This window comes from Setaria italica, chromosome VII, assembly GCF_000263155.2.
Source record: "Setaria italica strain Yugu1 chromosome VII, Setaria_italica_v2.0, whole genome shotgun sequence".
Taxonomy (NCBI): Eukaryota; Viridiplantae; Streptophyta; class Magnoliopsida; order Poales; family Poaceae; genus Setaria; species Setaria italica.
In genome coordinates this window covers 23974915-23988382 of record NC_028456.1, presented here as the reverse complement: position 1 = coordinate 23988382, position 13468 = coordinate 23974915, and the positions used below count along the sequence as shown (strand labels likewise).

General features: G+C 47.4%; 2 protein-coding genes across 3 annotated transcripts; one reads left to right on the top strand and one right to left on the bottom strand.

The window, feature by feature from the left end:
* The first annotated feature begins 653 nt into the window (after nt 1-653).
* On the top strand, nt 654-3030 carry LOC101775608 (protein CHROMOSOME TRANSMISSION FIDELITY 7). Of its 2 annotated transcripts, XM_004976053.3 has the most exons (7): nt 654-1036; nt 1218-1479; nt 1551-1643; nt 1882-1956; nt 2046-2398; nt 2481-2604; nt 2724-2848. In XM_004976053.3, exons 1-6 carry the CDS (start codon nt 978-980, stop codon nt 2599-2601), a joined length of 963 nt encoding a protein of 320 aa, XP_004976110.1. In that variant the 5' UTR covers nt 654-977; the 3' UTR covers nt 2602-2604; nt 2724-2848. The 2 variants fall into 2 exon arrangements, with proteins under 2 accessions (XP_004976110.1, XP_004976109.1); XM_004976052.4 differs by lacking the exon at nt 2481-2604 and having other exon boundaries at nt 668-1036; nt 2724-3030.
* Nucleotides 3031-3052: 22 nt separating this feature from the next.
* Nucleotides 3053-6816, bottom strand: LOC101776289 (cell division control protein 48 homolog B). The gene is made up of 12 exons (XM_004976054.3): nt 6529-6816; nt 6381-6425; nt 6160-6215; nt 5912-6061; nt 5725-5832; nt 5390-5489; nt 4839-5117; nt 4591-4760; nt 4236-4364; nt 3856-3952; nt 3691-3768; nt 3053-3612 (listed from the first exon to the last, which is right to left on the bottom strand). Exons 1-12 carry the CDS (start codon nt 6694-6696, stop codon nt 3298-3300), a joined length of 1695 nt encoding a protein of 564 aa, XP_004976111.1. The 5' UTR covers nt 6697-6816; the 3' UTR covers nt 3053-3297.
* Nucleotides 6817-13468: the final 6652 nt, after the last annotated feature.

Genomic DNA, 13468 nt, shown 5'->3' with positions numbered 1-13468 from the left:
CTTGTGAACCTGAATTCAGCATGACCTCGAGTGGCATTACTGCCCAAGGATGCATTCAACTATTCAACCAAACAGAAAGGTTGGTGTTTTGTTTGACCTGCTTGTAATCAGAATCTGTAGCAGGGCTCTCGTTCAGCAGAATCCCAGCCAAGAACACCAGCGCCGAGGGGATAGTTAACAGGTTAAACATTTTTCTCTTTGAGCTGAGCACAAGGCCCAAGGCCTAGTGCGAGATGTTTAGTCGAGATCAGAGTTTGACTTCACTGAACTCAATCGCTGCTCGTCTGATTGTGGAAGACTGAATTTTCTTTATACATAGAACTCGGAATTTCTGGGAGAACAAAAGATGGAGAACAGTGAAGTCATAATTTCTCCAAATTTCCAAAAAAAAAAATTGGGTTGCAATCTTGGATGCTATTGCATTTGCATAAACTCTTTATATCTCAAATGGTAAATTCTAGGATGCCCCTATTATTTTTTTTAAAGAATGCCGCTAATTTTTTTTTAAAAAAAGAATGCCCCTATTGTTCTCACTGGGTCAAAGCACTTGAAAACTGCAGCCAGCATCATTTTGCAGATTTCTGATTTTGTTGCACGTAGTATTTGGAACTTGGGATACACTCTCAAAAAGGGAACTTGGGATGCGTGAGATTTGTTTTTTGAGGGCAGATACGTGAGATTTGTTGCTCAGTGTACACGTTGCCTAAAATTTGGGCGGTTGTTTTGGCGCCGAATCGCACATCTCGTTTTCAGAAACCCGCGCGACGGCCGTCTCAATTCCTGTCCGTCCGATCCGCCCCGCGGGCACCCTCACTACCACATCCCTACCGTCGATGTCCTCTTCGTCCCCAAAGGGACTCCGCAAGCGCCGCCTCCTGCCGACCGTCGTCCCCTCTCCCCTCTTCCCCTCTCCGGCAGCAAAGAAAGGGTGAGAGCGGACAGCGAGAAATCGTTAGAAGGCGAAGCGAGGCGAGGAGATGCAGCCCAAGATCAGCGCGTTCTTCAAGCGGCAGGAGACGGAACCAGATCCTAACAGGTTGTTCTTGTTTCCCCCTTCGAATTGATTACCCTTGGTACCAAATCTTGCTGGATCCAAATCTTGCTCAATTGCTGTGGTGTCTGACGAAATAATGCATAGGATTAGATGGATTGCTCAGATGTGCTTCGCTGGGGGAAGCAATTTGTGAATTCGCTCTCATTTCCGCGACTTTGCGCAGTGGCGGTGGAGAGGAGCATGGGCAGGGAAGCGGCGGCTGTGGCGGCGCGACGGAGGCGAAGAGGAAGCCCAAGGACGGCGAGCGCGGCGAGCTTGTCAGCAAGAAGAGGAGCTATGCGCAGTTCCATTTGGAGCTGGGCCAGCCCGATTTCCTCCTCCACACGTGCTCCGTCTGCGGCATGATGTACGCCCGAGGGAACGACGACGACGAGAAGGTCCACAAGGCGTACCACAAGAATTACTTCGAGGGAGTCCCGTTCAAGGTCTTGTTGCTCTCCGCGTCGTACGCTTGTTGTGCCTCTCTGGAGAGCGCGAACTAACTGATGAGCTGCAGGGCTGGCGCAATGAGGCTGTGATTGCAAGGTCGGAGGGCGGAGACCGGGTGACTCTCGCAACTGATGAGAATTATTGTATGTGGAATAGTAAGGTACAACTCAGCCCAACTCGGTTCCTTGTGTTAAATATTATGAGCGCAGCAATTTCTGAAGAAATGCAGACTGTTAAACTGTGTAGTTTCACATGCAAGAACTATCATCAGTATGAGTTTTATTTATGCTAATTGCTTGTAATTGCATAAGCTATTCCTCAACTTACAAAATGTGGATGCAAGTCATATAGATTTATATTCATAAGACAAGTTATGTGATGCCAAGCAAATATGTCAGGTCAAAGAGGTCATCACAGTAGTGGAGAAGGAGCTGGGATTTGCTGAAGGGAAACTTCTCCACAAGCTTTGCAAGGTAATTATGTTCTCTTAGTTCCTTCATGATAATCTCTGCATTACATTTGTCTTACTTGTTAATAAAATAAAATCATCTTTACTGTATAGGTTTATCTGTACATATCTGGCCAGAGGATCGTGGGCTGCCTTGTCGCCGAACCAATAAAAACAGCACATAGAGTTATCCCTAGCTCCATGGAACAAAGCCATAGCGACTTGCTGGCTAGTAATACTGAATCGAGGAAAACAGATCATACATTAGAGTTTGGCAAAATCAGCTTCAAGAGGGAAATCATAAGACGGAATACTCCCTCAGTCAAGGACAAAGAAGAGCACCAGGATCCTGGTGCTATAATCTGTGAGAAAGAAGCTGTTCCTGCACTTTGTGGATTTCGTGCCATCTGGGTAGTACCATCACGCAGAAGAAAACGAATAGGCTCCAAACTAATGGATGTTGCAAGGTAAGCCAGTTTGATCTCTCATGATGCATATTTGTCCCACCAATTTCGTCCATTTACAAGGCACTCATTTTTTTTATGTTAGGCATTCCCATTGTATCCACAACTCTGATCATTTTCAAGCACGATCTGTTCCGACTCGCAACAAGATATTATGGCAGACTGCCCCAGTTTGTGCAGTGAACAAATTCTTTGTTAGATTGTAAAAAGTATTGCTAAGTTATTTGTTTGATGACACCCTAATTTATTTTCATGTGCCTTTTGTGAGCAATTTTCATAGACCCAGCTCTTCTCTCCTGATATTGTCACTTCTATTCATCTCATGCAGAAAAACCTTCAGTGAAGGTGGGACTTTGGGGATCTCTCAGTTTGCTTTCTCACCCCCAACCTCCTCCGGGAAAGCGCTAGCATGCCGCTACTGCAAGACCAGTGCATTCTTAGTATACAAGGAACAGATGTATAACAGATGACTCAAGAAGGCGGAAGGCCCCCCCTCTCAAAAACTTTCTCCCTATTGTAAAATAGTTAAATTATTGCTACATCTATCCGCAAAAATTTTTTGCCACATCTGCAAGTGATCTACTAGTATTCAGTTTGACTGGAAATTGCTAATGTTTTGTAGCTTCTCTTTGTGACAAATTTATAACAGCTGCCTTGTGATCTTCATAAATAAGTTCTTATGATCTCACAAACAACATTGCAGCAATGCTACTGAATCGACCATGGCACTGACAGGGTGCATGTACAACAAGACCAGTGATGTATGCGAGATTGTAGCAGAAAAGAAAAGGAGAAAAGAAAGAAAGAACTGGATATTTTCAAACATCAATTGCATTCCATGCCGATGTGAATCATCTAGAATATTCATGCACAGCAGGGAAAAATGGAAGATGAAGAAAATCCTAATGTTTCCTAGTTGATGGATCATTGATGGCAGCATTCGAGTACTTGTCAACTCCTGCTTTTGTAAGAGAGGGTCTCAATGAACTTCGTGCGGTCTGGAAGTGGGTGTTGTGTATCGAACTTGCAGAAAGATCTTCCCTCAATGCTGCCATTCCAGCTTCCCTGCAAAGGCCTTCAAGATCAGCACCAGTGAACAGCTCGGTGCACTCTGCAATCTTCCAAAGATCAACATCTTCCCCCAATTTCATTTTCCGTGTATGAATACGTAGTATTTCATATCGCCCTTCCACATCTGGTGGTGGAACATACAACACCTGCAAATCAATGGAATAATTATTGTTGGTGTCTGTATATCATGCCTCCCAAGAGAGTGACATTGAAAAGTAAGAAACCTTGTCAAAACGCCCTGGACGCATAAGAGCAGCATCAATTGCATTTGGGCGATTAGTAGCAGCCAATACAATAATTCCCTACAAGAAAAAAAGAATAGCCTTCTGTTAAACATAAATGTAGATATGCTCGGTAGACTCACATAAAGTTATCAGCAGGCAGTTTACCGTAGCCAATTCTAAACCATCCATTTCAGTCAACAAAGTTGACAAAAGTCTTTCTCCAACTGTGACACCGCCACTAGAGTTCCCACCAGGGCCAGTTCTGCAAGATCATAGAAATACTGAATCTAAAAGCAAAGATTGAGTCTGGAGTCCACCAATTCTACTCTAATAAAAAGGAAAATCTGAGGAAGCATTCAACAAGAATTTTTTTGCACTCACACTGTTCAATTCTCCACACATTGCATGTGCTGTATTAAATGCAGATTTCATTATTGTGGTAAAAGATTGGTTATGAAAAATTCATATTCATTTTTGTAAGAGAGGACTGTTATAATTTCTAAAAGATCATTTTTTACTAAAATTGTGCAATTGTCAGTGTGTACCTTTTGGGGGCAATTGCATCAGCCTCGTCAAAAAATATAATGCTTGGAGAAGCAAGACGCGCCTTCTGAAATGTTCTTCGTAATAGAGCTTCACCTTCTCCAACATACTTTGAGTATAATTCTGCGCCACTGTCATAAGAATATATGTTAAAAACCTAGTGAGCGTTGAGGAGAGGAAATGAAGGCCTCCAGTTGATTTTAGGTTTTTGCAGACTTCCGGATACCAGATATTAACTCAACCAGCAGAAAATGAATGAATTATGCTAGCCTGTTTCAAATTCCGTGGGATAAATTTCTATGTTCTTCGCATGGAAAGTGAGCTGTTATGAAGATATAACATTGTCCTATGACGAACCTCAAAGAAAAGAAAGAAGCTTGAGAAGCATGTGCTGCAGCCTTTGCAAGGGTAGTCTTCGAGCACCCTGGTGGACCATGCAAAAGCACCCCCCGGACTGGTGTTATCCCAAGTCTGTCATATCCAGCAGCATGCTTGATGGGCCACTCAACAGCTTTCTGCAGCTCTTTCTGAAGCATATAAATAATCACCATCAAAATTGGTTTTCAGTTTTCACTAGAAGGAAGCTAAAACAGGAAGCATCTAACCTTTAGATCTTTCAAGCCTCCTATATCATCCCATGAAACAGTCGAAAGTTCTTTGGTTACCCCTCTTGTTATGCTTGGTCCCACCATAGATCTAGCAGACTCCCAGTCCTCCATTAGTAGTTTAAGTACTTTCTCACCCCTGTCCAACATTCTATGATATGCAAGCTTGGCAGCTTCTCGACATAAAGCTTCTAAATCAGCACCAACATAACCATTGCAGAATGCAGCAACGATTTGAAGATCAACCTTTTCATCAAGATGTAGGTTCTTGGCATAAAGCTGAAGAAGATAAAGGTCTATGAAATTACACCTTATGTAAAGACATCGACAACATGAGTTCAAGATTTCATAAAGCACGGACATTAATATGGTGCCCCAAAAACTTTTCATTCAGCACATATACAGACAAGTGGCTAAAAGTCAATATTGCATTTTCCAACAGTAATTCTAAGCTATGAACCTAAATTGTACATTAACCACAAAAAGAGAACCACTACAAAAAGAAATTTCATGAAGGAAAAAAATCGCAACTTAAAAGAAGAATATATTACCTTAAGAATCTGCAGCCGTTCTTCAACCGTAGGAACAGTAACCTCTACCTCTGATTCAAAACGTCCTCCTCTTCTCAATGCTGGATCAATGGCGTTCACCCTAATGAGATGACAAGCTCTTTGTTCAAGAAGGAAGACAATATCCACCACCAGAATGCTTAAAAGGCAATTTTAAGCACACTTCCTGTGCATTTGTTTCAGCATAAAAACGTAATATAGTATGACATGGACCTTGAGTTACGCCAAATCATTGTCCCAGCAGAATTCTTAAACATGGACCTTGAATTATGTCAACAATTCTGAAATAACAAATCACAAGTGTGGCATGCCCATACCTGTTAGTCGATGCAACAACAGCTATGTGAGGAAGCATCTTAGACGATTTCTTGTTTCCATCCATCAGAGTAAGAAGCTGACCAACGATGCGGGCCTCTTGCTCTCTCCTGTGAAAGTACATTAAGTAATTCCATTTTCGACAACGCACACGCCAAAAGAAAAAAAAAAGAGTTATGACGAACTTGCCTATTATTGCGGCATGGACATATGGCATCAATTTCGTCGATGAATATAATAGCTGGTTTACCCCGTGAAGCATGAGAATATGCTTCAGAAAAAGCTTCACGCAGGAACTTTTCTCCCTCTCCCACATGAGCTTTGTGTACAGAATATGGGCTGTCAAGATGGGCACAAACAAGACTCCAGGATCATGTCTAAACATACGATTTTCTGGTCAGCACTAAATAGAAACACTTCAAAGTAAATATTGGTACCTGACCATTATCAGGTGCGCATTGCATTCTCGAACAATAGCTCGAACCAGGCTTGTCTGCCAAAATAACAATCACCATACTAGTTAGCTCTCGCAAATTTTGATACCAACAAGTAAATTAACAGCAAACGCCAGCAAATTCCACATAAAACCAATCTGAGCACTCTCCGGCATATGAAGATTTGTGATAGAGTTAAGAAGAGGCATTGCAAAATTCAGTACCTTTCCGGTGCCAGGGGGGCCGTGGAGCAGCAAACCTCTCGGCCACTGAAGAAAGCAAGCTGAATGGCGATTAGCTGATTGATTTACCGGAAGCGCTGTAGCGGACAGTGACGAAGCCTGATGAGGGCAAGAGGAGGCGACACAGTACCTTGAGGCCGAGCAGGCGGGACTCTCGAGCGTAGAGGTAGGGGTACGTCACGAGCTCCCGGAGGGCCTGGAGCGCCCTGCGGTTGCCCGCGATGGCATCCTCCGCCCGCCAACCTGAGGTCGACTTGCCGTCGGTCCCGCCACCGCCACCTTCGTTCGCCGTGCCCATCAACTCACCTCTTCGTGGCTCGTGCCTCGTTGCCCGGTTCGCGCTCGAGAGTTGCCTTGCCGCGCGGGGGCGTCGCCGCTCCGATGGCTTCCGCCGGCGGGAGGAAGGAGCTGAGGGCAGGAGTTCACTTGGGGACGAACCCTAAACCTTCCTTTACGGCCCAACCCAAGCCCATTTCGAGGCCTGCGCCGCCGCCCGTATTTGGGCGTGAAGTGCACATGTTATGGGCCCTTTTTGGGTGTATTTGTTGCGGACTGCGGACTCGTGCGTTCGCTTTTTATCTTTTTGTCAGGTTCGCTTGGAGCCCAGCCCACTCCGCATGCGTGCCATGAGAATTGGGCCTGAAGGAAGGAAGCTTAGCCGGCGCCATGTTATGGGCCGTCCGGCCTGATAGAATGAAGTTTAGCCCAACCTGCAGGTGTTGCGGGTAGCGTATGCGTATCCACCTCATCCAACCGCCCCGCAATCGCATCTCAACCCGCGCCGGCGCCAGGGCTTGACCTACTTTTCCTGTTGCCGTCTCTTGCCCTGCAATCCAGATCTTCCTTCCTCGCTCGACCTAGATCGCAGCAATCCTTGCTCCTTGCTCGACCTAGCACTACCCCAATGATGCCTCCTCCATGCGTTTTACTCAACCGCAAAGTGATATTCGTGAGCGGAGGAACGCCAGTAGGCTCGAGCGAAGATGTAGAAAGATCCACCGGCGGCCCGAGCAAAGCTGCAGCAGCGATCGGCAGCCCTGCGGCGTCCATGGAGGCCATCCTCCAAGCCATGAAGCCTGATCCGGCCGTCGTTGATCCCCCTGAAATAACCCACATCTCCATGATGCGCCAGATGGAGGGAGGACTGCATGCATGGTGGCATCATCTCCAGCACCGACAAAGCGCTCGTCGTCCTCTATGCCGGCCACTACCGCCCCGGCTGCTCTCACTCCCCTTCGAGCGGGTGTTATTTGGTCTACGACGCCTCCAGCAACTCCCTCTCTGCGGTTCCCCAGCTTCCTGATTCATACTCCTTCCGTGCTCTTGGGCGTGGAGCTGCCATTCTCAGCCGCGGGAAGGGCGAGTACCTGCTAGCAGAGCTCGTCGCCACAACTTCCGGGTTCCGCGATGGCGCACTGTACCTGTGGCAGTGCCCCAGCCCGAGCCAAGGTCAATGGATGCCACGGTAGCCAGGGAAGTGTGATGTTGGCACCCTCGGACTGCCTTGAAGGCATCATCCAGGTTTCGGATTGGCAGGGCTTCTCTTAGGCGGCGACGGCGCTTCGCCCTCGCAGCGTTCCTTGCTCTGCGTCTTGTCCCTTGGACGTCTGTTTCTTCCTCGACTACATCAGCAGTCAGCTCATCCTTGGACACATCTTCTAGGTAGCGCTCGTGTCGCGGGTCCCTCTCCCGCTATTCATCGTCTTCTTCACCTCCAGCGATGATGGCGAAGACTTCTTGCTCTGGAGGGTAGCTTCCTGAGCTTCATGTGATGACTTCCGTGGTGCCACGTTCTTCGTAGAAGGGCGAAAAAGGAGCTCCCTCTTGGAACGGAAGAGTGTCGAGGTAGGCGATGAGGCGCGAATCATCATTCTTGGCAAGAGCAAGCGGCTTCATGCCGGGACAGTAGACGAATCTGCCTTGCGGAGTATATGTGATTACCAAGCCCTGTTGCGGACCTAATAAAGGCTTCTTCTTGTCCGAATCTGTGTAGTAGTCGAAATCCTCGATCCCGTACAACGATTGGAATCTGGACGTGACCGTCTGGTAGACAGTGGCCACGTTGCAGAGTTCAAACAGGAGTAGAGCTTGGGAGTAATCCAACTCGTGCGATGGCTGCAGCGCTGGCTCGCCCAAGCTAGACCGACTGGAAGAAGAAGTTGAGTTGTATTCGGACTCACACCCCCGGCCTCTGACTAGGTCAGAGATTGAAAATTTACTGAAATTTTTGACGAGATCTTCCAGCACCTTGCGATGGAGCTTCATGGTTGAGGGCTTCTTCTCCGGGGCTGGCGCAATGTGGCAGCGGAAGTTTTCGGCACCATCTGCGACGCAAATCCAGGAGCTGAAGATGAGCATCGCGCCTGCTTCAAACGCTACGATAGGCTTGATGATGACTTGTGCCATCGAGTTCGCCAGCGGATTCTTGGCGAGAGCCTCTACCTGGCATGCCAGCTGTCGATGTTTAGACCCGGCAACCTATCAAGGGGGTGCCCGAGGTAGTGTTTTGGTTGGTGGGGCTCGTCAAGATCAGGAACTCGAAGGTAAATGTAGACACACGATTTAGACAGGTTTGAGCTGCTGAATTGCGTAATACCCTATGCCATGTGTGTTGGTTGGATTGAATTGCTTTGGATGGGGTCCCTGCCTCACCTTATCTGGTCGGGGGTAGGGTTACAGGTCAGTTGGTTGCAAGAATACTAGTCGGATACAACTAGGAAGACCCTACTCTATTACAACGAGTATTTCCTAATCCTTGACTAGTCATTACCTTTCCATGTAGACTACACCACCCTGCACCATGGTCTCCATATCAGATGTGTCTCAGTGTCCAGCCCCATATTTGGGACTGTCCAAACCTTTTGGTAGGCCCATAGATGTATGTACGACACGCACTGCCGCAGCAACCTCGTGCCGACCACTACCGCTATTGCGTCTCCCGTGGCACCGTGAGTTGGTTGGAGCGCCTCCATGACCAGAGCCGTTCCATCCGCGCCCCCTCCTGCTCAGCTCACGCCCCGCGGCCTCCACGTGACGTGTTGTCCCCAGTCGTGCGTCCTCCTCGTGCCACACTGGTCGTAAGAGATGGCCTCCGCTTCGAGCCCACCGCCACACGACATCCTCGCGTCGTGCCGACCGCGAGAGCCGACCTCCACTCTGGGCTGCCGCTGTGCAGCCTCCACGCACCTCGCCCAGCCACAGGATCCCGGCCACACCCGAGCAAGCGCTAGGTGCCCGGCGGAGCAGCACGAGTAGGCGCCAAAACGCCTGGCCGACCTACACGAGCAGCCGGCAAAGACCTAGCAACCCACAGATCCAGTGGTAGAGGTCGCAGATCCGGTGACCGTGAGGGTGCATCTGGCCGAAGAACCTGAGCTTGCCGGCCTGAGGGAAGGTGGTCGTTGCAGTCACCATTGATGGGGAGGGAAGAAAAAACTGAGAAAGGGAATAAGGGAGCCCCGCCGTTGCCTTCCGTGGAGCCGCCCGGGCTTTCGACGACCACTCAGGCCACGATGAGGTGGGGGAGAGCAATGGAGGAGGGCGGCGGTGCAGGGTGCTCGGTTCCACCCGAGTCACCCCGAGGAGGAGTGACACAGGGGTCATAAATTGCAAATTTGACCCTTCCTGCTGTGTCAGCTTCATTCGCTGCTAGTAATTAGGCCAACCGCTGATGTCTAATTAGGCTTTTGTTGAGCGTTATTGGGCTTCCAAGTTTGGTACCTTCTTAACCAACTTCCGGTAGTTGCATAGGAGCTGGCTTTGAAATTTGATTTATCCTAAGAGTAAGGGCTCGTTCGGCAGGCTCCTGCCGTGGCTAAAATGGTTGCGGCTGTAGCTTATCCGATCGAGCAATTTTTTTTTGTCCGGCTTGTCCGGTAACAAAAACATTTTGTAAAACGGCTTCTCCCAGTAATAAAATTGGTGAAATGTCTATAATACCCTTTTATTTTTTTTCTTTTTTCTTTTCTTTTTCTTGTTTCTTTCCATTACTTCTTCCCTCCCTTTCCTTCTCCATTTCTATCTTTTCCTTATCCGTTCGTTTCTTCCCTTCTGCGGCTCCCTCTCCCTTCAGGCACCCGTCGACCTCCAACCCCACTGCCGTTCTCCAGCCCCCTGCGCCCGTTGACCTCCAGCCTCGCCGCCATCCTCCAGACCCCTGTGCTTGCACCGCCATCCACAAGCCCCCACGCTGACACTTGTCCGGCTCTCCCGCGCCTGCGCCGCCACCTTCCTCCGGCATGCTTGCACCCGCGCCGCCAGCGTCCACCAGCCCTACTGCACTTGGGGGAAAGTTGGGGACTTTGGCTCCGCGGAGGGGATGAAGTTTTTCGAGCTCCTCCCCTCCCCCCTGAAAGTGCATTTGGCCCCCTAAGTGGGTTTTGGTGTTGATGACATGCATGGTTAGGGGACTAATAATTTTATGAAGTGATTAACAGGTTTTAATTCTAAAGAAGTGCAAAGGGGTATGAAACGAATCTGAGGAAAACCCTAGCTTCAAAGAAAGAACGGTGTTGAGCTCAAAATAAGACTTGTTCTTAATTTCTAATTTTGAATTTGAGTATAGGAACGCCGTACTATTAAGGGGGACGCGGATGGATAGCTTGAAGATGCTAACATGCTCAATTGAAGATGCTAATTACCTATTGAGAGACACAATTCACTCACTTGCACATCCTTTACCTCAGTTATTCTGTGAGTGTTGGAAGTTCCGACGGGGTGTCGGAAGTTCCGACACCAGTGGTGTCGGAAGTATTCAGAAACACCCGACTGGGGTCCTCTGCTGATTTATTTTGAAAGTATCGGAAGTTCCGACACTCCATCGAAAGTTCAGATAATTAACCATCGGATGTTTGTTGAAACTCCCAATAGTGGTCCCCTACAATTTGACTTAATTCCATCGGAAGTTCCAACCCTGTGTTGGAAGTTCCGACAGGTACATCAATGTACTGTAACGGCTAGGTTTTGGAGCTCGGGTATAAATACCCCCTCAGCCCCCCCCCCCCAAATTCATTGCTGCTGACCTACCCGAGCAAGAACACCTCTTTGAGCATTAAATACTCCCTCCCCTCTCCCCTTTGAGCTAAATATTTGAGAGTTTAAGCTAGGGTTTGGGTGAGAGCAAGATTGATGGTGTGAGACTTGACGTTTTGAGTATAAGGTTCAACTTGTTCATCTCAAAAGCACTCCAAGCATCCTCGGCTTCGATTCGTGTTTGTTACTCTTGAAGCTTGCTTCTAGACAACTAGGCGTTATCCGTTTGACCACCCTCTTTGTGTGGTGCGCCCGGGAACATTTGTATTACCTATCCTGCGTGGATTCATAGTAAGTGACCCAATCCTTCTTTGTGGTTGATTGAGGGAGGTAAAGGGTTAATGAGAATCCAGCTCTTTGTGAGCTCCTCAATGGAGACGTAGCTCCCTTTGTGGAAGTGAACTTCGGTAAACAAATTCTTGTCTCTTGTGCATGTTGTGTTCTTCGATTTCTTTTTGACCTAGAAGCTTGTTTTAGGCCGATCTATAAATTTGTGTATTTTTTGCTTATCTATCACCTGCAGTAGTCCCTGCACTTCATTTACAATCTTTTGTTTCAAATAGAATTGTCAGATTCAGGTTGCATTTTAAATTTCGTTGAGCTCACTCTATATTGTCGGAAATTCCGATCCATCAGAAGTTCTGGCACAACATCGGAAGTTCTGACATAAATAATACCGCTGCGAAGTTTGTTCAGAAAAAATTTGAAGTGAGCCTATTCAACCCCCCTCTAGGCATCACAAGATCCTTTCAACCCCCCTCCTCCTCTTAGCAGAAATCCCAAGGCTCCTCCGATGAAGCCATTTCATCTCGGTGCATTCGGCAGGGCTTGAGAAGAAGCTGGTAGAGAAGCCGCTTAAGAAGTCCTGCGAGTTCAACACATCATGGATGGTTACAAATTGACTCTTGCTAGTGTTGGAATTGATCTTGGCTTAGTCAAATGACCAAGTGTTAAGGGGGCTAACTGCCTAACTGTTGCCCCACATTGCTCTGATTTGAGGCAAAAACTCATTGACAGCCTGGTCCCAAGAATCGGCCTGTGCTATAAGAAGGGGAAACTCCACCTCAACAGATTAGGTAAGTTTTCTCCTAATTCTATTTTGCACGGGTACGTACTTCAAGGCCTCCGTCGACCACCGTTCGCTCGTGATGGTGTTATTCCACGCCATGCCTGTTTCCTCGAACAGGCACGGGGACTTCAGTGGCCTAAGGGCATCTTCTGATCTACAAGCAAGTGCTATTAAGGATCTGTTTGGGAAGGGGGTGTTAAAGTTTAACAAGGTGTTAAATAGGGATGTTAAACCCTCCCAAACAGGCCCTAAGTCCTTAATTAATTGAGTTCTTAGGTGTTCGTCGGATCCTAAAAATCAGTCACGTTAATTTACTATGTTAATTTCCTACAGCCAGGAGTTTGCGGTAGTACGATTTGTTTAAAACAATAATCGTAGCACACGTGGTGGTTTTGCCTTCTAGATGTTTCGGCACGAATTGCATGTTAAAAGAGGTATACAGTCGTGTTTGGGACAATTTGATCCAGTTCATGGTAATTGGCGCTTTCTGTGCACCGAAGAACTTGGGAGCTCAAACTCGAGTGCTCAGTGCTATCATGTGCCGTCTAGGGGTGATAAAAGTGCTCTCAAATATAGGCTTCGTTTTCTTCCATTGACTTATTTTTAGCACCCGTCACATCGAATGTTTAGATACTAATTAGGAGTATTAAACGTAGACTATTTATAAAACCCATTACATAAGTCGAGGCTAAACGGCGAGACGAATCTATTAAGCCTAATTAGTCTATGATTTGACAATGTGTTGCTACAGTAAACATTTGCTAATGATGAATTAATTAGGCTTAATAGATTTGTCTCGACAATGATGCCCTGTATGGTACGGCTCCTCTCCTAGTCTCCATTGACTCCGTCATAAAAGTCAGACGGACACCCCATCTCCAAGACTCCGTGGAGTTGAAAGTCCATGGAGATGTGGTGCTATGGAGAAGCTGATAGGAGCACCTCTTTTGCTGCTGCTGAAACTCTCTGT